This window comes from Pagrus pagrus (assembly GCF_965226575.1).
Source record: "Pagrus pagrus genome assembly, chromosome: 20".
In the NCBI taxonomy this organism is placed as follows: Eukaryota; Metazoa; Chordata; class Actinopteri; order Spariformes; family Sparidae; genus Pagrus; species Pagrus pagrus.
Genome location: NC_140207.1, coordinates 14,630,546 through 14,658,488, shown reverse-complemented (window position 1 = coordinate 14,658,488; position 27,943 = coordinate 14,630,546). Strand labels below are relative to the sequence as shown.

The 27,943-nt window shown below is 41.5% G+C and overlaps 2 protein-coding genes across 6 annotated transcripts; one reads left to right on the top strand and one right to left on the bottom strand.

Moving 5' to 3' along the window:
- Nucleotides 1–683: 683 nt before the first annotated feature.
- Nucleotides 684–17,713, bottom strand: ppp1r16a (protein phosphatase 1, regulatory subunit 16A). 4 transcript variants are annotated; one of them, XM_084340644.1, is made up of 11 exons: nt 17,591–17,712; nt 6,446–7,525; nt 5,994–6,064; nt 4,482–4,627; nt 4,008–4,111; nt 3,651–3,775; nt 3,302–3,427; nt 3,142–3,217; nt 2,787–2,916; nt 2,497–2,659; nt 684–2,418 (listed from the first exon to the last, which is right to left on the bottom strand). In XM_084340644.1, the coding sequence occupies exons 2-11, from the start codon at nt 6,690–6,692 to the stop codon at nt 1,885–1,887; spliced, it is 1,722 nt and encodes a 573-aa protein (XP_084196770.1). In that variant the 5' UTR covers nt 6,693–7,525; nt 17,591–17,712; the 3' UTR covers nt 684–1,884. The 4 variants fall into 4 exon arrangements, with proteins under 4 accessions (XP_084196770.1, XP_084196767.1, XP_084196768.1 ...); XM_084340641.1 differs by having other exon boundaries at nt 684–2,659; nt 17,591–17,713; XM_084340642.1 differs by lacking the exon at nt 17,591–17,712 and adding an exon at nt 8,871–8,932 and having other exon boundaries at nt 684–2,659.
- Nucleotides 17,166–27,584, top strand: foxh1 (forkhead box H1). 2 transcript variants are annotated; one of them, XM_084340647.1, is made up of 4 exons: nt 17,166–17,233; nt 23,474–24,058; nt 24,742–24,846; nt 25,455–27,584. In XM_084340647.1, exons 2-4 carry the CDS (start codon nt 23,597–23,599, stop codon nt 26,433–26,435), a joined length of 1,548 nt encoding a protein of 515 aa, XP_084196773.1. In that variant the 5' UTR covers nt 17,166–17,233; nt 23,474–23,596; the 3' UTR covers nt 26,436–27,584. The 2 variants fall into 2 exon arrangements, with proteins under 2 accessions (XP_084196773.1, XP_084196774.1); XM_084340648.1 differs by lacking the exon at nt 17,166–17,233 and adding an exon at nt 21,790–21,865.
- Nucleotides 27,585–27,943: the final 359 nt, after the last annotated feature.

The following is a 27,943-nucleotide window of genomic DNA, read 5'->3' as shown; positions in this document are numbered from 1 at the left end:
TTTAATCAGGGTCTCCTATTACTAAAACATTAGGATTTGAAGGTTTACTGGAGCAGCTCAGTAGCCAAGGCTCACAGTCATAACATGTCTATACATAAGCAGGTTCCATTTTTAAACACACACCAAGCTCACCTGCTACCAAGGCCACAGAAAGCATTTGAGACAGTGCACTCTTTGCGTGTCTGAGAGTGTAGACCTGAAAATCTTAAGTGCGACCTGAAAGAAAACCTGTGAAACAAGTTTTCAGAGACAAGCAAGCAGCTTGTAATGTTATAGCCTGGACATGAGCACATACAGTTTGAACTGCATGTAATACTTTTATAACTTGAGTGTACTGGAGTGCTCACTATGTGTGCCATGTGCTGCCCTGGCAAATGCATCAGACTCTGACATTCGAGATGTACTTAAAGTCGGTGACTACATGATGTAACAGGAAGAGAAAAAAACATTGACGAGTAAGTGTGTAAAATGTGCAACTGCTCAGTCATACCACAAGGGGGAGACATCTTCAAAGTCATGAATAAAGGTCAGCGTCTTGTCTCCGCCAATAAGGCCATTGTTTGACCCTAAATGGCTTTTAACATGAGTAATGTATAAACAGGATGAATAACTTCACTTTAAACAATACCCAGGGACCCAGAGACATGAAAAAGATCTTTTGAATTAAAAAACAATACAAAAAATCATTTGTGAAAACATGTTTTTATGTTTTGTTTTTCTAAACAGGGCTCAGTAAAAATCACTAACAAAACTGAAATGCAATACAGAAATTAGAGTGCATTGACAGCACGTCAAGTTGGAGTCCGTGTCTGATAGATTATTTGATCCCACCTCTCACCAAACTAACGTGGGACTCGTGTGTGCAAGCATTGCAAACCTACAGTGTATCAAACCTGCCACCTAAACAAGGCACCAACCTTTGACAAATAATCATATGACAAGCTTACAATGAAATTATATATCATCCTCTTTGATAAATATCCTTCATACTTTCATCTTTAAAAAAATGGTCCAAGAACTGTGCAGCCGAAAGCCGTATTCAGTATCAGATAGAATAAATAAAGTGATTCCATTCAGAGGATAGAAAAATAGAAATACTGACAGAAAAATGGAAATCTAGAAGTGATAATGATGGGCTGATTTAAATATAGATTAGCTCACATTCTTTTAGATACAAACATAATTTACAAATTGCAGCATTACAAATATTGAAATGTAGGCTTTTTGTGCACTGGAAAAGTTACAAAAGATATATATTTTCAGTCCAAGAAAAAAAAAAATCAAGCAAGGAAACAGTCCTTGTTTACACATTTGTGTCAGATTCTGAAACCATCATGACCAAACAATCCTCCATCTCCCCCAAAAAACCTCTTGCTTATAATATAAATCTATGCAAACCTCGATCACGTACCCTTTAATAGCACTCAGTAAAGAAAATAGGACCTCATTCTTCATTTAAAACAAATCATCTCGAGCTCTCAAATCAAATTTCATTCAGCTTTTACATGATTCTAAGGCTTTTCAATGAAACATCAATCTACAGTAGTTGAGTAGTGTAATGAGTGAAGTAATGAACGAAGACTGAATAAAGAAAATATTTGCTTGTGAATGCAACACTGGAATCTGTAGTTCTCATCTGAGTCACTAAATGGAGCCCCTAAATAAGAAGGAGCAACAGGAAATGCTAGGACCTATAGTGTCAAGTCTGTTTTCATGATGATCGGAAAAGGGTGCAGTGTAGATCAAACCCTCATTGGCATGTGGCCTTAACTTACAGTCTTCACTGATTTCAAGCATTTTGAAAGGTTTTTGCCACTTTGGAGTGTAACATGCCCAGCTTCTCTTCTCTGCAGGCAGTGTGTGTCTTCATGTGTGTCAGGCTGTCTACATCAGTCCACAGCAAGGCTCCTTGTTGTTAGACTGTTCCTCCTCAGGAGCTCTGAGTTTCAGCAGCGGAGGATCTCCACTAGCTGGGGTGAAGTACACCTGGCTCGGGGAGGCCACCTCCTCTGCGTTGGGGGTCATCTGGAGCTCTGGCTGGGCCTGAGTGGTTGTCGCCTCGGGCGCTGTGACAGAAGGCTCCTCTTCTAAAGAAGGGGGCAGGGGTGGTGGAGGTGCCGGGTACTTATTGAGCTTGGCAGCTGCCCGCTGGCGTTTCAGGTCGGCCAGGGTGTGGTGCGATTTTTCCCGAGTCATACTGTCCCCCCCCCCGCCCTCTCCAGACCCAGACCCGGCTCCAGGTGCAGGGGTGAGCTGGTAGGAGGCGCTGCGCTCCATCAGACCTCCACCACTCCACAGCTCTCCAGGTACAGAGGAGACCAAAGAAACAGAGGTCCCTCCATTACCAAGGCTGGACATGATCTTCCTGTCTGCTGCCTCCAGCTCCTCTAACCTTGACGTGGCTCCACCACCAGCGGCCTGAAACAAATGAGGAGTATTTAAGAGCTGGTAAAGTCTTTCACATATTTTCTTTAAAACAACACTCAGCCTGCTCACCGTGGAGGCATGCTGGTTTAGCTCATTGTCCGTTTGTCTGTCCTCATCGTCGTCCTGTGGCTCTGGCTGTCGGCCTCGCTCCTGCCACACCATGGCCTCTTTGTGGTGCTCCCTCCTATACAGACTGGAGCGCTCGTTCACACTGACACGACGTACCACCTTACTGTATAGACAGGGAGAGAGTACAGTAAGGCACTAAACTACACCTTTATGGGTTTTCTTCATCATCATCATTGTTCCCATGAGCTCTTTTTTATCCTGCCCTGAAGTCCCCTCACGTCCCCTCTCACCCTCGACTGCCAGTACTAGAGGCTCGTCTTTGTAGCGTGCCCTTCTGCCGGTCTTGGCTCTTCATGATGGCATCGTGTTTGTGTTTCAGATCCATCAGTTTGGCTCTGACCTCTTCATCCATACACACATCTGAAAAGGCAGCAGCAAAAGGTTTAGACATAGGATGGTATGAAAGAAAAGATGCCACAAGAGAGCTATAATTGAGAGTCATTTAAGAAATGGGTCAGGATAATTAGCTCCTCATTTAACAGAGGCTGTGATTACACTTGAGGCTGAGAATTAGTATTACATCATTAAAGGTGATATAAAGGTCATTTACATTATTTTGGGATGAAAAGGACTTTCTGGTCTTACCCAAAGGTGTTTCTTCCAGGACAGACTTGCTGTTTAAACTGGCACCATGAGCCACCAGCAGTTCCACCATTTGGATCTATAATACAAACACAAACACTATTAATGTGTCACGTAAGAGAAGAGGAAGGTTCTTGTGTTTTCGTTTGTATGCAGAACTTACTTGTCCCCAGCAGGAGGCGGCATGTAGCGGCGTCCAGCCATCAGAGTCCTTCACCTCCACCTGAGCCCTGTGCTCGAGCAACAGCTCCGCCACAGATATGTAGCCGTTAGCAGAAGCTATATGGAGCTGGGAGAGATGTTCGACATGGATCGTTTAAGTGTTGAACCAGGGATGAAATTCAAAATGTTGAGTTTTAATTTAAAGTAAAACATGTAAATACAATGTCCAAAGGCAGATTTACATACATCTTTTCCACAACTGAGAATGTATCCTGGGATTACAAAATGGTTAAAATAACCCATCCTTATTAATAACTTTATCTCAAATCTATACAGTCCCTTTGTCTCACCAGTGTCGTTCCGTTATTGTCTTGACCGTTTAAGTCTGCCCCGCTCTGAACCAGAGCCAGAATGTCAGCCAGCATGGCTGTCTCTTTAGCCCCACGACACTCATCAATACGGTCCTGAGTTATCCCTACACACAAACACACACAGGGACAGAAGCAACTGTTATGACATGGACACTTTAGCTTGTATGAATGAAAAATGTGACATTATCCCTTTATGCATTTTTCCATCAGTGACCTCTTAAAATTAGCTTTTAGCTCTGAGAGGACTTTGAAGACACTTTCAAATAAATGTTATTAAAAGAAATTATGTCAGTTCTAACAATTCAACAGATTTTTTTCTTGACTCAGCTTACTGACCCTGTTCAGCCATAACCATCTCCAGCAGCTCCAGGGTGGCCTCATCCTCACAGAGGTCATAGGGCATGTTGCCATCTGCGTTGACAGCCAGCAGGTCGGCCCCACTAGAAGCATGCGTACACACAAACACATGGATACATATGCAAAGATAACTGGATTAGAGTACAGCACAGTGACACACCCTGATGTACTCACGCCACTAAAGAATATTCATACACTTGCAAAGTGTTTTGAGAGTCAAGCTGCATCCGTATTTGCATAGTTTATTTAAAGTAGATCCTCTTGCCAAGAAGGCTCTCAGTCTAGAAAATAATATCCAGTCTGCTTGATTGTAAGGATAAAGACAAACCTCCAAAAAATATCACCTTCTAAACTACTACGTTTTGATTGTTTACTGTAAGAAAAGCAGGAGAAAGGGAAACATACTTGTGGGGCTGAAACAGGGTAAATGGATGAAAGTGATGGGAAACTCACGCCTGAATCAGGAGCTGCACTAATCCAGTGTGCCCACAGGTGGCAGCAGCATGCAGCGGTGTCCACAGCTCACTGTCACAGGCGTTCACACAGGCACCAGCATCCAGCAGGCACTGCACTATCTCCACAAAGTCATCAATGCAGCACTGGGAGGGCAGACGTGTGTGTGAAAAGTCAAAGACACATGAATGCAAGGGGACATCAAGACAGTACAAGAAATATGAAAAGACAACGATTAAAAACAAATACGAAACAGATAAATCTAGGCATGATTATTTATGGCTACTAATACATGGGTTTGTGTAATAGAAAACATTTGCATGCTTGGCCCAGCCCTCAGCTGTGCAAACACCAAGTTTTCCAAGGGGAAGAGCAAAGTCAACTGCTTTAATAAAGACTCCTCTGTGCTCACAAATACCCCTCTCAGGAATTTATAGTAGCACGTGTATGGGTTAACTTCTAAAGAGCAATAAATGACTCAGGGAGCAGAACAGAAATGGAGAGAAAGCATCTGAAGTGTAAAGATTTGTGCGTAGCTTATGATGCTTAGTTTGATGGTTTCTTCGTAATCTGACTACGACTGTTCACGAAAGGAACGTAAACCCAAGCAAACTGCCCTCACTCATCAAGCCACTGGCCCTCAAACTAAAACGGTGGGAATAAATCAGTGTGTTCATGTAAACTGACTTAAGATAAGTTACGGTTCAGACAAAATAAAGGCAAACAGTTCCCAGGGAACTGAGGGCTGTGACCGCACACAACATAAACACACACGCTGCACAAAAGGTGACCTACTTCATTAAAGGGCTATCACAAAGTGCTGGTCTAAAACTAAACTAAACTAAAAACTAAAAAAATTCAGTCATTATCTATTCTCCTCCATACTGATGGAAAGTGAGCTGAAGGCCACAAAACATTTCTGGAGCTTCACAGTAAAATAGAGAATGTTTGCAGCATTTTCCAAAACAACTTGACTTGTTTTAAAATGTAAAACAGCAACCGTAAAAACCTACAATGGCTCCATACAGCTTGTTGTGCATAAACCAAGTCTCCGGTGGCCCTGATATCCCAAATTGATTTGAAGGGAAGTTATTTACAGCCTTTTTTAAGCTGAAATCTTCACTGTAGCTGCTCGGCTAAAAGTGTCAGCACACAACCCATCTGAAAGGGATGCACGGGCTCAACTATGCGTTTGGGTGTCAATAACGTCTTCTCAAATCAATTGGAGATCATGGGGCTTCCAGTGACTTGGATCATGTTGGACAAGCTATTTTTTTTATGTCCAATAACAAGAATCAAGTCTCCATCTACTTCAGTTGTTCAGGAGAATGTTGCAACTCTGTTTTGCTGTGAAGGGGCTCGATTCCCTGTCACCATATCACCGGCTTGTTTGTGAATTCCAGTGAATAAATTTAACAATGTCCACAAGTGGGAAGACAGTGAGTGATGATGTCATTGTCACTTCACTGATGACTCTAACAACTATGTATATGTGAGTTGGTGTTCGTGTACCTGATGTAAGGCTGTCAGTCCATCCTCGTTGACCAGATCGGGGCTGACGCCACTGTTAAGCATCTCCCTCACTGGACGAAGCACACGCACACAGAGAAACACACACAGTGTTATGACTGACCACCTGGGCAGAGTCTTTTCCACATAAACATTACAACACTTGGCACGTCTGTCTGCCCTAAATAGACATAAGAAATTGTATCCATTTGGCATATGTGTGTGTCTTACGACGTAAAAATGTGCTACTATAATCAGCCTCGATCGTGCTGACGACAATAGCACCATTGAAAACAAAAACGACTTGACTGTTACAAGAAAGTGTGATGTATCCAGTGTGAATTACGCATCAATCACTTCCTTGGAATCGTGCCTTTTAGAGCCACAGGCTGATAAGTGCTTATGTCTCAGCAAAGGCCAAGAGCAAGTGAATAACACAACGTGTTTCTACTAACCTTCCTCCACGTCATTGCGCGCAGCTGCATCGAGCAGTGTGATAGAGTGAGGGAATTTAATTTTGGTGGTGCGTGCCTTCTTCTTATCCGCTTTGGCCCTTGACCCTCGGACCGCATCCTTCTCCATCTGCGCCCAGGACTTGAGCTGCTGAGCCCGACGCTTCTGGGCGTGCTTCAGGCGTTCGGTGGCACTCAGACGGCCGACCGTGGCCATCTCGGCCAGCAGCTCGCCGTGCTCTGCTGCCATGCCAGCACAAAAGTTGCGGTTTCGCTTCTCTATTCCTGTTTGTTTCTCTTAGTCCAGGAGGATATTAAAACATAAAAGTTTCAGGTTTCAAAATTTCTATTTCACCTCCCTGGTGCCTCTTAAAGAGGCCCTTCTGGAAGGCCGAACAGGCCCACGTTAGGGCCTGCGGAGAGCACAAAAAGATGCTTTAGTTTATCTGTAAAAATAATCCCAAAATGTCCAAAGAGTGATGAGACAAAACAACTTATTTTATACGATCAGGTGGCGGAAATCTCCATGATTTCAAAAGTGAGCAACACGTGGAACAGTTGCAATGTCTCTTTCCCATCTTTCAGATGGTAACTCTTATCATGCCATGGAGAAAAGGCATGTCCAAAACATAATCATCCAAGCTTTGGATTGTAAGCAACTGTCAGTCCTCCCATCCATATCAACTACGGGTAGCTTGGCCAATGATTCACAGGGAGGAAACAGAGTTACGGCGAAAAAAATATTGTCCTAGAAAGGCAGAGTCAAACTGCTCTCCACGTTAGATGCTCCATCCGAGCTTCTGATCCAAAGTGGTGGCGAGTGTGTCCAAGACGGGCGAGTCTTTGAGTATACATAGTGAGAATATGGTGGCAGTGAAGGACAAATGCACAAGGTGAGGAGGGAGGTTTAAGCAATGACAGGAAAAACTGGCATTTGCAGGACAACTTTAGTTAACACAGACAGTGACTGGATTCAGACATCCCTTGGTTGTTGTTGTTGGTGCATTTTTTGGCAGGTCTTCAACAGGATTAGCTGGGTACAAAGGTTTCAATGATCTGTTCCTCAATTACATTGTCTTCTGTCTGGAGGGAGAGAGAAGAGAAAAAAGGCAGGGAGTGAAAATGTGAGTGCTGTGTTACAGTATAATGTACGCACACTGCTCTCCTAATCCTGTTATCTTTAACCCCTGAGCTCCTTCCCCCTACTCCCTCCTCTCCCACTCCTCTCCCGAAGGAAACCTGAGACGATGGGACGCTTTTCATTAATGATTGACACACCCTGCAGCCCGACATACACTGTGCCGCCATTGGCATACGCACAGGGCAACACTGAGAGAGGGGGCGTTGTGGAAAAGCGGTTAAAAAGCTGGTATAACATGTTTCAGTGCAAGTACTGAGCACGGCAACCTCGGTCAGCAAGATCACTCTCATTACCTTTCGTTAACTTCCCAGGTGAGTTACGTGGCTCACATACACACTCGGCTCTTTCCAGGCTACTCATTTATAATTTAGACCGGGGCCTGTGAGCGCTGAGAGGAAGGTCAACTAGAGGCACTCAGTGAGATAGAGAGAGTGACTGACAAGACAGTAGTCCTGGGCCACGGAGCCAATGCAGCAAGCAGCCAACTAGTTGAAAAGGTGGGAGGTGGGTGGACCACAGCGCTCCATAACTCAGCCGATGAGATAGTTCTTACATGTGATTTTTATTCTGGTTTCTTCACTTTTCTATGAAAGTAAACTGAATATCGTTGGGTCGTGGACAAAACAAGACATTTGTAGATGTCATCTTCACCTTTAGGAACCACTGATAAACATTTTGCACCATTTTCTACACAAGCATCTTTCAGTCCTGTTCCCCACACCTGATTCAAATGAATGGGTCGTTATCAGGCTTCAGCAGAGCTTGATAACGAGCTCATCATTTGAATCGGGTCTGTTGGAGCTGGTAAACGTCTAAAAACATGCAGGACAGATGTTCTAGACATTTTATAGAGCCAAACAAGTTAATGATTAATCGTATAAACTTAAGTTGCAGCGCCAGAGCCGTTACAGGGTTTTAAGTGTTAAAATTGTTTTCCCAAGATTCTTTCTTAACAAAATGATGCAATCTGCAAACGTTTATGCTTCATTTTTAGATTTGTGTAGATAAAAAGAATATCCACACAATTTGAAATAATACATTAACAGTCAAGCCAGTTAAAAAAACAAAAACAAACAAAAAAAATCACATGAAACCCTCTTTATTCACTAAGGAAAGTAGCTATTTCATGGTTTTTGACATATCCCAACCAAAAACATTCTCTTTGTGTTACATATCAATGGAATTAAAGTGTAAATGTATAAGTGATTAGTTAAGCAATAAAAATACAAAGAACCTGCAAAATGAATGAGACACATAAACACCAGCCACTGACATCAGTTAAAGCACCTTATTTGTCGATAGGCCGATGTCAGTCAACCATCCCCCATAGTGGCTAATACTGATGTTAGAGATTGCACGATCTATCGGCCTAAGTGGTGGTGATGCAAAAAGGGCAGCAAGTCAGGTGTGGCCGCTGTGAAACAATCAGAAAATAATATTTTATTTTGCCAACAACGCTCCCTTTCTTAATTTACTCTCTAGCTGACTTGACCATCGCTGATCCGACTCTCTCTGTCTCAACCGCTGAGCCATGACGAAAGGACCAAATTTGAATGTTGTACTTACAAACAGGAACAGAGATAGTCCTGCAAATTATTCTTTTAAGTAGTTAATAAGTTGAATTTGGTCCAGATACTCTGCACAATCCAGAAAATCAAAAACATCTTCTTATTTATGGCTACAACTAATACACAAGACATTAGTACAGGAGTTATTTATCATGGATAGAGTAATTAGTTACAACGTATAAAATAAATCCTTTATGAATAGCTATATAACACATGATTGTTACTTAAGGAACAGTAAGTAATATATTTAGCATTACAAAGTAAAGGCTATATCTAAAAGCCTACACATATATATAAGAGAGAGACCTACCAGTCACTGTTCCCATCAGGTTTTTTACCTGACAAACTAAAATCTTAATAGTTCCTGCCATGGGGATACACATAGTTTTTCCCATTTGTTCCTTCCTTCTATTCGTCTATTTTTAGCGTACCTAACCTCTCACCCTTTGTCACGAGCGACAATGTAAGGATTTCCTTAGTCTGAGGTAATAGCTTTACTCCCCCTCATAGGCTGGCAGGCCACCGCATGGATCATTCATTCAAACAATACACACATGAACATGGAGTTGGAACACAGGATTGAGACATGGGTAATGAATGTTAGGTAAATTCATAATGCTAATGATCAATGAGGCAACTTTCTTTAACCCATCTTCCTCGCACAGGAAAAAGCCATGATATCCGAAGTCCATGTTCATGTTTAAAGGTCAACAGGAAACAAATACATTGTATGTCAAACACTTGAGGAACAATTAAAGCTAGGCCATATAGCAGCCTAACCAGTTTTTGGTTGGTGCTCTCAACCACAGTGAACAAATGAAAAAAAGGGAGCATGTTTTCTGGTATTTGAAGGGGCTTTAAAGGGAGAGAGGATTGGAGAAACAGGGAAAATCCCTGCAGGAACTTAACTGCTGCATTAGTGGGATAATACCAGACACAATCTGAAAGATCAGTGGAGCAGAGATCACGATCTTAAACATTAGTATTGCGTTGCTCATGAAATGAAACTCATTTTTAAAAAATTAAATTATCAGATTAGAAAGTATTGACCCCTGTTTTGTTATTCTTCATGTCAGACTTTATTTAAAAAATGTTTGACTAACTGTGAAATGCAGTGGTGAACAAATGGCTTCCAAACACAAGCCAACAACAAAAATTCAAAGTGGGCCATCATCATGTTCCCAAAACAACCGAGCTCTACAAAAAATATTTACATTTTTGCAAACAAGATGCTTCCAGCGTCCATTATATTGTTTAACCAGAGTCCATTGACATGTCACAAGTTTGCTGAATATGCTATAACAAACGAGCAGAATTAAAATATTATGTCAGCTTGAATTTGATGACAGTGCACTTCTCAGAGGCAGGCCTTGTTTGGATTTGTTATATTACCATACCGTGATTTGTAACATTACCTAGCAGTAACGTTCTGCTCGAAGTGAATACGATTTCTGTGTCCTAAATCTAAAATCGGTTGGAGACGGGGTAACATACCGTTTTATGTGCTTTTTAGTGCCAATCAAGACAATAAAACCAGTTTCATGTATTTCCAAGAACACACTGCCTCACCTGACTGCAAGATCTGTGCTGAGCCTCTTACACTGTACACTTAGCTGTAAGTGCAGGGTCACACTGTGTTGCATAGACATACAGAAATCTAGCTTACTTCAATAAGATCTGTGAAGATGAAAGTCTTTTTATAGCTTTTTTAGGATGTTTATGACAATGTTACTATTTCTGTTGGCTAAGATATTTTTGAGTATTCCTTTAAAACAGGAAAACAAAATGAAGGTTTAGTTGCTGAGAGGACATTGTATATACATGTAAACTCATTTCTAGCCCATGTTGAAAGCATCATGGTATTTTAAAATGACAGAAACAACCAACAACCAAAAAAAGGTCTAATCTCTCATGAAACCTTAGTCTGGTTTAAAAAATGTCATCAAGGACACAACCTTCTGCCTGACAACATGTTAAATACAATTTAAAAGCTATAGAGTCCTTTAAGTGTTGATTAATAGACCCCATGGAGGTTGTATCATGATATGCTGGTACATTACATGAGCGATCAGCTTTGCAGAATGTGGGTCCATAAAATCATTTGATGGATCATTGGTCAGGTAAGTGGCTGAAGTAATAGGGTTAATTCATTACAGAAGATGAGATTTAAAAAGTTACAAAAAATCTGTTATGAGACATGCACGCAAAGCCACACATGCACAGATACACTCATCCTCCCACTCATAACACATTTACATGCACAAACACACACACACACACACACACTTCCTGATTATCTGTCTTAGCAGAGCGAGCCAGACAAGTCCAATCTCAGCCAAAGCCAATCAGTGTGGGGTATCGCGGGAATGGAGCTGAGGCAGAGGCTCAGACATGTCTGGTTAGTCATGAACATGACAGACACATCATGTCCCACCAAGAAAAGATGTCCAAATAAACATGCTTATTTGTTGTTTAGCAGTCAGATCAATCTCAGTCGTACAGTTGATAAAAGGAGAGTTCATTGTAAATTACTTTGATAATCGATGCAGCGCTTTTTCAGCAAAAATATCACACATTTTCAGGTTCCAGTTTCTTAAATGTAAGGATTAACTGCTTTTCTTTGTCATGTATGATAGTAAATGGAGAGTCTTTGGGTTTTAAACACAGCTGGTTGGACGAAGGAAGCAGTTTTAAGACATCACTTTGGGCTTGTTGGGCCTCATTTTTCATAGACTAAATCAATCGCAAAAATAATCAGATTAACAACAATGAACAATTAAAATAATTGCTGCAGATCTACAGTTCAGGGTTAGAAAAATGTCTTCTGGACAAGTCTTCTGGAAGTACACCAGCTCTGCTTGCACACCCTGCAGTAGAGAGTAATGTAAATTTTTTCCCTTGACATGCCTGAAACAGGACTCTACTGCTATCTCTGTATGAACCACAGACTTCATTGCTTCCACACTGTTTCAGATATACTGAGCTGCAATGCAAGATTTTCACCACCAAACGAATCCTGATAGACAACATTACCATACAAACATAACAGAGTGTCAAATACTTTCAGCAGTGTATGGTCATGATTCTTCTCCCTAGGACAATAACTGAGCCCAAGGGAAAGGGAAGGGGTTAAATGATGAGGGGGAAAGGAGTATTTTGTAGTATTTTATACTGACATAGCAAGAACACATCACTGGAAGACACAACATATTCGCTAAGTAAACCTTGTACAATCTTGCAGTACATCATGTGCTTGCTCTCTGGCCAGGATTTATCAAAACTAGACTGAGGAAGTTCCACAGCAGACAAGTGTTAAATGAATTTATGTTCCTATTATTAAAAGACTATTAAAGAAATGATGTGCCTGTACCATATTAATTAACCAACAACTAAAATAAATATATTAAAATGGAGATTAGGAATATGCAGAAGTTTGGGGTGATACAGACATGTGCTAACAACTCCTGAAGCCAGGTTTTGGGTGTGTATCTGTACAACCTGTTGCACAAGTGCACACAGTCATCACTTTACTCTCCTCTCTCCTATCTGGGTTGTGACTGTGTAATTTTAAACATAGCCTTTCAGTCCAGTATGCTTTAAAACCTTGAGAGTAGTAGCCTCCCAAACAAATAGAGAGAAATCTATGACAGATGAGGCAAAAATGGCATTTTCTACGACAAGAGCAACTATACGTTCAAGCTTATTATTAAAATAACTGACCTAACAGAAGTATTTATATGCCCATACACAAAGGTGACAAATGGGTTTCTTCTGGTGACAGTAATTCAGCTGAGATTGCAAAAAAATGACAACAAATATTAGTATTACTGCTCTTTGTGATGTTGTGGTCTTACCTCATTCATCAGTGTCCTGCAAATATAGCTCTCAATAGTCTGTACAATAACAGGCTGACTCCGAACTTGTGCTCTGCCATTAGTGGATGCAACAACTAAACTAGCATTTCATTAGCCTCAGTTTTGTTCCTTACAAAATAAGCTCCTGCACAAATGGGGAATTTGTTGCCGGCTAAACTGTGTAAGAGCCTTGTGATTCTCTGACTCAGGCAGAGCCCAGACAGACGGGAAAAGACAAGGTGAGATCACCCATATTGTACAAACTGTGGCATGGCGGCACTGCACACGCACACAGTGAAATATGACTGAACATTTTGTGTGTCCCAGCATCAATCTGACATTTGTACAAGTCCGACTTTTTCCACCTAATGACCCAACAGGAAGGGCCGTCCTCAGCTGCTGAGGAACATAAACTTTCATTCAACAGCTGGAATGAATAGACCACTATGAATACACACACACACACAAACTAAAGCTCACACATTCATCAGGTGGGTGGTGTCCAAGCTTATGACTGAATTTACAAGTACACAACAGCTAAAACTCCTGCTCAGCCTTAAATCTGGCTACACGGGAAATAGTCAAACAGCGCTTTGTGCTTCGTTCATGGTTTGCCATCATAAAATGACATCGCTCAGCTGTTGTGTCTGACCACCAGCCCAGTGTGCTGTTTGATGTGACCTGCAGGACCTTCCCGTTCACTGGAACAAACAATGCTGAGTCAATGCAGCTTGATGATTCGGGAACGATCCCGCCTGCTATCTGAACCAATGCCAAGTCACCTAGACTGCCTGCCTAATATTCAGAAAGGTTGCTTTTTCTGTTATTGTGCAACTTAATACGGATTTAGAAAGGAAATGAAGCTGAAACAGGCTGTTGATTACTTGACGTTACTTGAAGTGGTGAAGGAAGTATGAAAATATTTTACAAAAGTAGAAATAGTAATACCACGGTGTAAAAATACTGTTGTAAGTAAAAGTCAAGTACAAGAGTTTTATCAGCAAAATGTACTTCAAGTATCAGAAGTAAAAGCACTTATGACACAGAATGGCCCATTTTAGAATTATATATACATTATTACTGGATTCTTATTATTGACACTTTCTTCGCTCGGAAAACATAGGGGGCAGCAAATCCCCAGAGTAACTGACAACTGCTGCTCTTTGCTATCCTTGGCCGTAACTAGCTACCTTATTACCTACCGAACTATTAGCTCATGGCTCAGTCATTTTCAGTCTGTTTAGTAAGGAATCTAGAAGCAAGTCATTTCTTGACATTTTGTGACTTCATTTTGTTTATTTATTACGCTAACGGCTGGCGTACATCTGCTCACTGAAATTACTTGGGGCAATCGGATTGCTTTCTCTTGCCACTACAACGTGTTATAAGGCAACAGGACAGGCCGGGGCTAGTTGGTTAGCATGCTAACTCCAAAAGACATCTTTGCCTCACAAAACATAGACATCTTTGGTTAAAACTTCAAGATTAAAGAAAAAGATTATTCACACTGATAAATGTCTTTTTTTTTTTATGTTTTCAACTAAAATTCTGGCTATATCTTAGAAATTGCACCTTTGATATTACAAATAGTACATTTGGAGCTGATTTTAACCTTCTTTATATACTGCTTTGTCCTCTGGGATCGCTAAAGTATTATCTTAACCTTTAATAACGCATTGTAATTTATTTAACTGTAGAGAAATAACAAGTATAATATTTCCCTCTGAAATGTTGTGGAGTAGAAGTAGAAAGTAGTCTCAAATCGTCACATTGAAATATTCAAGTAGTAAAGTGAGTAAATGTCATGAAAATGAGGCATTTCAAGACTACATCTTGGGCTCTGAGAAACTCTAACAGGCAGACTAAACTATTAATTAAGAAAATAACCAGCACATTATTTAGAGCTCTTGAAGGAAGGACAAAACTGCAAAAGAGAGCGGGAGGGGGGGTCTACTTGAGAAGAGGTGGGCACATTAAGTCCTGTCATGTGTAATGGTTTGAGCTGCTCCATATAATCACTCAGCAATCTCAGTAATGCCACAGAGCAGCCAGAATAGGGGAGAGAGCAAGAGGCCATGGGAAAAACAGAGGGAGTGTGAATGTATGATGCACACTTATCAAACAGATCTGGCGATATAGAGACAAACAGGCAAAGAGTCACTGCTTTTTCCTGGAGGACAGGATATGGAATGAGAGGGCAGGAGGATGTGGAGGAAGGAATGTGAAGGAGATAGAGGAGAATATGAGGAGGAAAAGGAGGAAGGATGGGGAGGAGACAGGCAAACTAGCCTACTTTAACTCCTCGGACTGCTCCTAAGTAGGAAGTGAGGTCATATGAAAGGCACGGACATGGAGAGAAAAACAGGGATGAAGAATCTTTAAATGTCCCCACAAGATGATATGATGTATAGGACATCCGTCTCCTGAATCGCTTGCATCTTTAACATACAGTACATACGTAATGCCTCAGTGAGGAAAGATGGAGAAAAACGAGGGGGAGTTTATGTGCGAGAGAAGGAATGTAACAGAGCGCCAAACCTTAGCAAATACAGCTTGACCTTTGAAGAAATGCTTGAGTCAGCCGACTTGTGAGGATTATCTTATCATGACGACTGAAGAAACTAAATTAAGATGAAGTATATCTGTTTTTTTAATGATTACCTCATATTAAGCAGGCCTTTGTCCTTCTACAGTATTAATAAAGTTGTTCAGTAGAGATAAGTTATTGTTGACGCAATGGAGGATGCTCAGATTAAATCCAAATTGAGTCAACGTGCCTCCCTGTGCGATCACACAGACTACAGTCCATTAAAGTATGAGTACAGTGTTGAAATGTAATCTAACCTTTTATATTATCCTCCCAGATCTTTGATACCATGCACGTCTGTGCATGTGCCGTCACGTTGTGTTTCAAGGAGCCTACAAGCTAATCTCTGTCTATATTGTGAAACCTGCAAATATTTGACTATACATACCGAGGAAATGCTTTTGAAGAAGTACTTTGACCACGCATGGCATTACTTGTGAGCATGATTGGCAGGACTGGCTTGATAAGAACATATGATTTGTGAGTTTATTTAGTCAATGATGTAGTGTTTAAGTCAAAGAGTTAATAAACTACAGTCTGGCTTCCAGTCAGGGATCGTTAGAGGGGAAACAAACACCAAGATAAGCAAAAATCAAATTCGTTTACAACCTGTCCCCACAGACAACAAGGGATGGAACTAATTATCATTTTCATTATCAATGAAACTGCAAATTATATTCTTGATCAATCAGTTCATTGACCAAAAGCAACTCCTCACACTGGAGGAGCCAGAACAAAAGGCATTTTTTGCTTAAGCCACAACTCAAAGATATTCAGTTTATTGTCACGGCAGAACAAAGACACCAAAAATTATTCATATTTAAATGGGGCCCCATGTAGTTTTGGAGAAGAAATTCAAACTCATAATTTTAATCTTTACAATATTAATGAGGTAATAATACAAACTTAGAAATATTTATTTTTCCATAACTGAATAAACAAGCTGTTCTCAGAGGGAAAATAAGGTCCCCAGAACACTGTTTGAAGCTAGAAAGGTGGCAGGGTCCGCCACATATAAACAAAGTAAAAGATCAAAAAAGTCTGTGATTACTCTAGAGGAGCTGTACAATCTTATCTAATCTAATACAACAACTCTCAGATTATGTGATGCTTTTGATGTTTAAAGTTTATTGACAGTGTGTGACAGAGATATTGATTAAACTCTATGGAAAAAGTGTGTGATTTTGTTGCTGCAGCTTATTATTATGTTAACCCACATTACAATACAAATCAACATTACTGCAGGGTTACAGTACTGGATTACAGTGGACCTCACTGACACTGTACTATGAGCTGCAGCCTGTAATATACAAGTGTCATATAGTATTTATGTCAGCTTATACAGCACTGACAGCGATAAGACTTTGCACCTGTTGCCCCATCACAAAGCTCTCTGTGATATATTCAGCCTGACTTAAAGGTCAACTTAACCAGGTAATTACTTAAAGCTGTAATCATTACCCTCTATTTACTCCAACATTTTGGGTGCAATCACTTTAAATAGCTTTTAACAATGACAACAACAAGGGAAGCGTCTTCTCTCGTCCCCTTTACTAGGATTGTAGGATTAGGTGTGAGCGGCAGATTAGCTAACCTACCTAGCGGTCCACAGACGGGCTCAACAGGTGGCTAGTCTGACAGGTAACGTAAGCACTTCATTTAAGCTACCTGGCTTCATTCATGGCGATACAGGGTGCGGATGGAGTTAATACCGGCGAGTTTATCCTATGTTGGCGACTCGTAATTGTTAGAAAATGGTGAGAACACCTGCTGAGCGGCGATAAAGTCGGCTACACTGATGTTGTGTCATGCTAACGTTACCTTAGCCTCAGGTTAGCTCACCTCTCAGCCGCACGGCAGACAGTCGTTTGCAGGCTAATTAAATGCTGCGTCGCTTTAGGGACGACTCACTTTAACTCATGCAAGGCGACTTAAACCGGGCGAAGGCGTGTACAATATCGAGGTAAAGTGATAGGAAACAATGTGGCCACATCTTACCTGTTGAGCTGACAGTCAGTGGCTGCTGTAAGGTCCGCGGCTGTGAGGCTGAATGAGTTGAGCTGTCCTCCTGCTCCTGCTCCTGCTCCTGGCAGCCCTCAGGGGAAATGCTTCACCATAACAACCGGACCTGCGCGCTCTCCTCCCGCAGGACGGCCGCCACCAGAGGGCGACAAAGGTGAGGCTGTATGTACTGTGTGTTACTTTTAAATAGAGTCGCTTCAGTTCTCTGTGGAAGCTCATATCCACCAAGACAAACCATGATTTAAACTTAGCCTTGATAAATAATATCCCATGGTGTCATAAGTTATAATTATAAAATAAAAAGTCTTACATCTTACATCCATATCAGTGTACTTCAGAAGTCCATTTCCACCAGTTAAAGGGAAAAAAAAGAAAAGATGAAAACTAAGCTTGATGAGATAAATAAAGAAAATATTCCCTTGGTAAATCATAATTATGAGATACAGGAAGTCAAATTATGAGAAAAAATTATGACCTTTTATCTCATAATTATGATTTACCAAAGGATTTTTTTTTCATAATACAATCAATACAAATATTTCATAATGACAATCAAACTGATCTTGAATCTTACATACATGCCGGTGCACTATGGAAAAATGGATGAAAAATGGATGAAAAAAACATTCCCTTAGTAAATCATAATTAGGAGTTTACTATTTACTTTTTATCTAATCATTTCGACTTTTTAACTCATAGTAAATCTCATAATGTATCTCATAATTATGACTTACCAAAGGGATATTTTTTTTCATCAAGCTTATTTTTTTTTCCTTTAACTGGTGGAAATGGGCTTCTATAGTACACTGGCATGTATGTAAGATTCAAGACAAATTTGATTGTCATTATTGAATCTTTGTATTGATTGCATGATGAAATTCCAGCTGTAATTCTCTAAACTACATACTCACAAAAAATAAACATCTACAGACTAATTGATAAATAATGATCAAGTCGGGTTAAAAATGCATGAACCATGCCAGTTTGTGATGTTTCCAGTCAGATCGCCTTCTATCGCTCCTGTGTGAAAGTTGACAACGATGTAAGTATGTAAACTTAACTTCCTAAGAGTTATATGGTCATTCACAGTTGCACAGAAGATACCACGAAACACAAAAATCATTTCAGGGAATGGTTCATCATAGAGAGATAAGGCCTTTACATGTGGCTTCCTTTACATTTGAAACAGACTCACCCAGTCGTCCTGATACTGAGGAGAAGTTTGTACCACAGTGTTTGAGCTAAAACAGTAAAGCAATCTTGTACAGTGGAACTTACAACACTTGGTTGCCAAACCTTAGGGGCAGTGGTGCAGAATAAGGAGTTCAAACATCACAAATACCTACGAAATGAAGCCATGGAGGGCTACAAAAGTAATGAAAAGAAACTGAACTCTAAAATGAACATGGAGCAAATATAATCCAGCCAGTCGAGGCCTGTCAGTGGTCCAAAATCAGGGGCGAGACGGTGGACGCCTTCTCCCTTTCCTTATTCCTGATGAAGCTGGCACTAGGTAATTATTTTATTGGAGATTGTGTTACAACGCTTAGCTACAGTACATCTGAATTTTACACATGCACATGAGGAAAGGAAAGCACATGGACAGGACAAAAACAAGCAGGTGTGACATGCCACAGTGTAAACGCACCCGAGCCTTTATTAAGCTGTATGTAGAGGGTGTGTTTGTGTGTATCAATATGTGTTTGTACAGGTTACTGTCAAGCACGGATACAGTCTTTTCACAGTTAAATGTTTGGGTGTGTTTGCCCTCTTGGTTTTAGTCCCAATACAAGCCTGAACACATGCTCTTTTGACATCCCTGTAATTAAATATCAATTTAACAAAGTGAACCAACCAGACAATTGGCCAGTTTTCATGCTGTTGGGTTGTTTGACTGCTTACTTAAAACCACAGGAGGCTCCCAGCTGCATCAGAATCAGCTGCTGATACCTAGAAACAGATAGACGGTGTGATAGTGATGACCCTGTGATCTGCTGACCCCTGCAGCGAACTGACCAAACAACACTCTGCACACGCAATGAGGAGCACGGGCTACTTTTACAACGTAGTACCTTTACAGTGTTAAAAATATTGGAACATTTGCATGAAATGTTGCCATACAATATCAACATAGGTTTATTCCCCTTTGTTTCTATGATGTGTACTATAGTTCAGCTATTTTAAAATGTTATTGCGAAGATTGGTACAAACATGACGTTAATATACTTTCTACAGATAGTTCAATTCAGCAATATATATGAGTATAAAATGTGAATATATTTAAAATACAGTCAAGTATTTTTACACCTGTGGGAAGAACAAAATGAACAAAAGATTGCAATATCTATGAAGCGGCCTAACTTCTTATGATGACACAATAAGACAGCTCTATGTGATAATGACATATCCATCTCTTAGGTATCTGCATTCACTGCAATAGAATAGGAGGTAAAATGAATCACAGTCAGTATTTAAAAACTTCAACAGCAATGCATCTTTACAGAAACAATAATCTACTACAGACTTTAGTCACACATCTGAACTTCTTTCTACTGAGAAAGTAGTCCCTGTCAAAACTTTTGACCGTGTGTTCTGTGGCAAAACTTGGAAACTAGGTCAGAAAAAGAGATGTTGCTGTTGAATGCTTTTAATCATGTGACTTTTTCAGGCTCTGAGTACCTGCATTATACTGCAGTTGTGGCAGAACTAGATTCAGCGACTGATATCTCCAAATTTGTTTGCCCAGATTCAACCGGATGAAACATGTGAGTGAACCGAAACTTCCTATGGAGCGTCATACAGACATGCAGACACTTTTAGACACCAAAAATATCTTGGTTTCACTACCAGAACAAGTCTTTAGTTACACATTATAATATTTTATCAACCTGCACATCACTGGTGGCCTCTGCACATGGTTTTACAGATGGAAATGAGCTTTTCTTTATATCTGGTGCAGGAGTTAAGTGAAAAAATAAAAATAAATTGTAGGAAAAACAAAGACAAAAGTCATACTATACACAACAACACAATGAAACTGTGACAGCACAATTAAAACTCTCCCACACTTTCCCTCTCTCCGTCTTAATTCCTCCTCATCGTGTCAGTTTCAGGATGCATCCCGGAGCAGCTTAGCAGGGATTTGTCCAGACACAATCGGCCCATGTGAACAGCCTTGTCCTGGATGCTATCCTATTCATATGGTTCCCCATTCTTCTCATGCGTGGCTCACTAATCCAGGCAAAACCTATTAAGCGGCCCTCTGGTAGACAGGAAGAGATAGATTGACAGTTTGTATTTAAATCAGCGTGTTTTGCAGTGAGCACTTCTCTACGTGGAGGCATGTAAATTGGCTCCAAACATTTGGTATGATGGGTGAGGGGGTTTCGCCCACACATGTTTCAATTTACAGTAAAGTAAATGATACTATTCTCATTTTTAAACTCAAATTCTGCTTTTGAAGAGAGAAAGCTCTCAATACGACTGCTTGACAGTGATAAAATGTAACGAAGTACATTTACTCAAGTGCAACTCTGAGGTATTCATATTTAACTTGGGTAATTCAATTTTATGCTACTTTTTACTTCCACTTCACTACATTTGGAGGCAAATCTTGTAGTTTTTACTCTACTATATGTATTTGAAAACTGTAGTAACTTGCTACTTTGCAGATTACATGCTGCATCAGAGCCAAACCTTTCCAAATTAATTTATTTTATCCGCAATCGGATAAAAAACAACAACAGCAAAAAAAACACTGATTTGAAAAACGTTGAATATCAAATCCTATAACTGGCCACGTGTACAGTTTACATACATGTAAATATCTGTTTAATTTACTTTTACTTGTACTTTTGATACTCAAGTACATTTATTGCCAGAAGATTACTTTTAATTCACAAGTTCATTTCATATCAGATACTTTGAGACTTTTACTCAAGTACCATTCATTTGACTGACTTTCACTTTTACCAAAGTAATATTTTCACATGATATCTCTCACTTTTACTCAAATATGACTTTGAGGTGCTTTATTTCTTCAGACCTGTCATGTTAATTTTTAAAGGTGAGTGTTTGGGTGAAACCACTAGAGGGGGACATACTCTCTGACCCAGGCAACAGTGTGTGGAAGGCGACCAGAGAAGAAAATGCAAATTGCAGCAGGTGAAGGAGGTTTGTCGCTCATCATGGTCGGGAAGTTCAAACACTTTGTTTTTGTTGCAAAAATTACAAAAGCAGCAAATTCACGTGGTAAGTTGTGTGCGCACTTTTGATGCCAGGGCTTCTGTCACAACCAAAATGTCAAACTATTTTGCAATCAGCTGATACAAATGCAATTTGCCCTGTTGATTGGAACTTTCAAGATGGATTAAAACACTAAATTGAAGGTGAATTATTCGCAGATTGGTCTAAATGGAGGTTGATTGTCACTGAATGATGGACAGTTGTGTGATGTCAGTTAGAAAAGTCTCACAATGTGAAAATGGACTTGTTTCCAATTATTTTGTGTCTGCTTTGGTGAAACAATCACATGATTCACCAGAGTCCTGTTTCATTATCTTATCAGGTGTAATGATATATCCATTATTGCAATAAAGAGCTGGACGTCAGAGTGTGTGCTGTGGTACAGAGAGGATGTTGATTCCTGGATTGGGGAAAGAAGTTTGTGTTTGTTTGAGAGACATCTTGAGGCTGTTCGGGAAAGCGTGATGGCTCCCGTTTTAAGGTGTGAACGTCCTACCCAACGACGACACTTAGCAGCTTGTAAGCGCCAGAAAAGCCACAAATGGTGTTGAATAGCCCCTGTATTTCCTCACATGCTAAGCAGCTCCTCTGGGAAGGGACAGTCTCCAGCTTGCCAACGGGGTTCCTGCTAATCCAACTTGTTTTCACTGCCTTGCTGGGAAGAAAGAGTTTGCACATTAGCACTACGTTAAGTTGAACAAAAGACGTGCATTCCCCGAAACTTAGTCTTTCAACGCCGAATGAAATCCTAGATAGTCACATGGAGACCCTACTGTGCGTAAAAACGCCCCCGACGTTTGCGCGCTCAGAGCACCACCAAATTATTTTTATTCTGCATCTTACAAGTCCAATTTGTACATGTTCATCCAAAATAGAATTGTCTGTGTGAGGGGTGGATGATATAGCTCCAACCTGCATCACCAACCTGGCAACTTGCATGCGTTTCTCACAATCTTAAAGGAATTCCAATAACTCAAATCATTTCGAGGGGACATCATTTGATGTAGCAAATAATAGGAATGATTTGCTAATTTGTTTCAATTGCCAACTTCTTAACGTTTCCACGTTTGTATATTAGCCTTTCCTTATGTTTATTGCTCACCAAAAATTGCTGATTGCATGTCAGCTTCAATCGAAATTACCTCGCTCTCTTGCACCCCACCCCATCCCCCCACAAGTTTTGCTCTGCGCCCAAGCGACACTCCCGAGGCAAGGCTTCACGATTTAATATAAGAAGTTAAGACATGTTCTGTGATTTAAAAGGAGATGGTGAGATTAAGATGTTGGCATCGTCTCTGGACTTGTTTAAAAACAAACTTCATTGCTTGTTTTAGCTCCAAATACGCGCGTAATTCTCGAGGCGTTCGTGCGTAAATCTTCTAAGCCCTGATTCCAAAGCAAACCCTTGAGAATCTCTGCGTTTAAAGTGCCATGTTGATATTATCATAAGGGTTATTTACAGGTTTACTGCCTTTCTGTCGCCCCTCCTCGTACACAGACCCTCCCCAGCCCCCCGGGGTGATCACTCATTCTGCTCTCAGATAACGCGTCATTCTCCCCTCGATTACGCAGCGGGATTTACATGAAACTGTTAATTGTTTGCTCTTCAAATAGAGTCAGCCTGGAGCCAGCAGTCTGCCAGAAGTTAAGGACCGACTCTTTGACCTCCCTCCCCCCTATCTGTCCGTGCTCCTGTCCGAACGTGCGGGCCGATCTTCCCCCCTCCCGTTGATCAGCATGACAAAGCACTGGCCGGAGCAGAGCCTCTTGGCATTACCCTCTCTGTCCCACCTTGGAGAACACCACGACCATCAACTTGACTTCCACAGAAATGCCCAGCAGAGTTTACCTCTCCGCGGTGTAGCGCGGAGCACTCCAGCCCAGCATTGGCCTCACCACCCGGCTCAGATGGTTCCCCAGCAGCCTTCGCGTCTGGAGAAGCCCGCAGCGCGCCACGAACACCTCACCAGTGCGCCTGCATTCATGGATCAAGACTCATCACACCGGCATCCTCAAGATGCCCCGTACAAACAGGAAAGTATCGCCGGGGACTCGTGGAGCAGTGAACGGGAGAAGAGTGGCACCGGCGCCGGGAAGAAAAAGAACTATCAGCGGTATCCAAAACCACCGTACTCATACCTCGCTATGATCGCTATGGTCATCCAGAGATCACCAGAGAAGAAACTGACATTATCTGAGGTAAGATGAATTTCTTTTGCTCATGTGTTCCGAGTCTACAGCGCTTTGCTGCACGTAATTTGACTCCAGGCGGCGCATGGTGGATTTTACGCGAGGAGCCACTTTAAAATCTGCGGTATTTTATTGAAATAAATCTCAGGTGAAATACAAGAGTCTGCATATATTTGTGTCAGGAAAGCAGCTTAAATCAGGGGGTTAACGCCATTTTCCTGTTGAATGTGTGGATAACACACTGAGATAATTTACAGTTCATAAAGTGACACTAAACAGCAGCAGCCTCTTGGTGACACTTGAGTGACTTCCACCCCTGCCACTCTTGGTTTGCTTTGATAAGGTTGGACTGCAGTGAAACCAGACACTGATCTGTATCATTGGAGTGATAAGATACACAGTTCGTGGCGAAATCACGTTTCATTAAGCAAATAATGTATAACTATTTAAAGTACTGCCTCGTCTACTTAAGCTCCTATACTGCAAGTTTGATCACCACATTTTTGTCATATTTTAGATTATTTAAAGTGAAGTGCACTAAACATGAACTTTCACTCTAATATTAACTTTACCACATCTGTCTGTGTTTGGATAGGATTGGCCGGCTGCATCACATACCTAGTGTGACATACAGTGATGTGGAGCATCCTCTTCAGACTGACATACTGACATTTATCCTGTTTTATTTCTAGATCCTCAAGGAGATCAGCACTCTCTTCCCATTCTTCAAAGGAAACTACAAGGGCTGGCGAGATTCTGTGCGACACAACCTCTCCTCCTATGACTGCTTTGTGAAGGTATGTGTGTTGAAACAAGGGGTTGAAATCGCGATTTGTTGCCTATGTATCACGATATAGCGATTTTGTGACACGTGATACACTGCAACACAATCATCTGTGATACATTAAGATATGTGTAATTGAAGAAGAAAATTACCCCTAAAAAGGCAAAAAGAAAAGCAGAAATTACACTGTAAAAAATGCCACTGTTAAAATAAGTACATTAAACAGTGAACATAAGGTGTTTCTTGCTTGTACCAATGGAACAAATGAAAATTGTCTAAAACAAGTTGCATTTATCTCACTATAATGCAACTTTCTAGGCGATTGTTTAAGTGTAATGAGTCAAATTGTCATGGGAATCTGTTCACAGCATCCGCATGTTTTCAGTCCTGAGTTTGATGTAAAAAGTTCAGCTAACATTTGCATGCCACTGTCCTGAGGAGAGGTTCGTTTCCCTCTGTAACCTTAAACACCCTCTGAGGGCTTCAATTGAATCTCCAAACTGGTTTTTATCTTTTAATCTTTTATTATTGTGATGGTTAACTGTGAAACTAGGCAGGGCTCGTCTGACCAGGTTCTCAGGCCAAGTGCTCATCTCACTTTCTTCTTTCCTCCACCCACAGGTGCTGAAGGACCCAGGCAAGCCTCAGGGCAAAGGCAACTTCTGGGCGGTGGAGCTGAGCCGTGTTCCTCTGGAGCTCCTCAAGAGGCAAAACACGGCCGTGTCGCGCCAGGATGAGACAATCTTCGCCCAGGATCTGGCGCCCTACATCCTGCAGGGACACAAGCCAGAATCGGAGCCACCCCAACCCCCAGCCCCTGCCCCCGTCACCACCCTCCCTCCTATGCACTCCAGAAACCCATCCCCGCCACAGGAGGATTTGTTCCGACCCAAGCTGGATTCATCCTTTGCCATCGACTCTCTGCTGCACAGCCTGCGGCCGCCCAGTGCCTCTGGGGACGTGGATGTGTCCACCAGGGACTGCTGGGGGAAGGTGGAGCGCCCACGGTCTTCACCGCCTCCACGACCTCGCTACGCCTCCTCTGCTCGAAGTGCCTCGGCTAGCTCTGCCAGCCCGGCCTCCACCTCCTCCTCCTCTGATGAGGAGTGGAAAGGGATGTCACTGTCTGGGAAGCGTGTTCCTTTTGATGGCGAAGCCGGTTCAGACGGGTATGACGACTACAGGCCGCCGCTGCACAAATCAGCCCGGCGGGAGACTGTTGCACCTCCCTGGGAGCTCCCCACCTCCTACGCCAAATACGCTCCGCCAAACGCTGTCGCCCCACCCAGCATGCGGTTCAACGGAGGTCCTCTAATGCCTCTGCACGGCGGACTTCCTCTTTACGGCTATGGCAGCTCTCCTGTAGCACCTGGTCACTTCTTAGGCCACGCCTACTGGCCCATCCTCCCCAGCGGGCGAGTCTCTGTCCAAGCCCCTCCGCTCATCATGGACCTGGACAACATGTTGCAGTCCGTGCCTCCCAATAAGAGTGTGTTTGACGCGTTAGTGCCGACCAATCAGAACTCTCACTCACATCATCAACCGCCCAGTCAGTACGGCCTGCAGAACGGGCCTCCTTTAAACAGGTACCCTCAGTACTGACTGACTCTGACACACTGACTCCTTTAAACAGACTGGGACAAACTCAGAAATGCAAAGATGCTAAAACTGTGACGCAGGATGGGAGGTTTAATGAAGATCCACAAAGGAAACGCACATCTGCAGCAACTTCTGCTAAATTAGGTCTCAATCACTACCTCCAGTTCAAGAAAGGTGGACCGTTTAAAGGGACAGTTAAATTATAAAGATTTTCCGCCTTAGTTGCAGTGCTTTTTATCCATCTAACTTGGTTGCCAAGTTTTGGAGAAATCAGCCTTCATAACGTTAGCTGGCCTCTCGTCCAAGAGTAGATGCACGCTTGATTACATGGTTTCATTGGAGAAAACGTACCTCAAACAGCTATACAGCAAAACAAGTATCTACCTCAGTCCTCCAATGAAATGGAGTGTGTATTACTACGGGCTCTTTGCACTGCCGATCGTATTTGCACTGTTTTTTTTTTTTTTATTATCCCCATGAATTTGTTGTCTACCTGTTGTGACAGCTGAATGTTTTATCGGATTTAATCTTGAATTTTACCGTCATGTGAAAAAATCGCTTAGATGGTACAAACAGTTTATCCTGCCAGCCTTTTTCAACAGAATAAAGGATCTTCAGGTAAATAACCAGCGTAATTTCAGGGAAACATCCGTTGTGTTATTGTTTGTTTGTTCAGATGATGAAATACAGAACAAGTTGTTTACTGTAATGCTTTTCCTATAATTGGCTTTTTCATTTTAGTGTTTGCTGATTTAAAAAAAAAAATATTTCAGTGAGGAGAACAAGCTTTATGTTAGATTACAGCCGATCTGTGGAGACGCTTCACGTTCTCAGGACACATTAGAGACAATCAACCACTGTACAACCACCAGTATCTGCCTCAGGTTTTTAATGTTTCCTGTGGACTTTGCACTGCCGGTTATTTGCACTATTTTGATGTCCATAGGATCATATTCTAAGGGAAATTGCTTATAAATGTCTCGCCTAACTTGACGGGTGAATGTTTTGTTAGTATTTTTAAACCATCTTCCTGTGGTCTTTGTCAAAGGTTTGTACAGAAGTGAGCTGAAGTGAAAGCAGCTCGGATGTTTAAGTATCAAAAGAAGGTAATGGAGTTGAACAGGGTATGTAATAAAATGCTGTTTATTTTAACTGCTGCTGCTCAGTGTTGTATATAAAAAAAATGCACAATCTTAAATAACTTTATTCTCTTTTTAAAGTGTTTGTCCATGTTGGATTCTATGTTATCACTTTTTGACACGTTTGCTCTGATAGGACTTATTTTACGTCTTTGCAGTCGGGTTGGAAACTTTCCCTTTCGGCAAACACTGAGCTCCACTTCTCCAAAGAGCTGAAGCAGCAACATCAGGAGGTCACTTCATAAGAATCGTTTCAATACAAGAAATGCACTAGAGCTGTACAACATAATGTGAAAAGTCTTGAGGGGGTTTCCCGTTTGCGAATTTTCGGGACAAACATGAAGGCGTTGAAAGGTTTTGATAATAGACGTG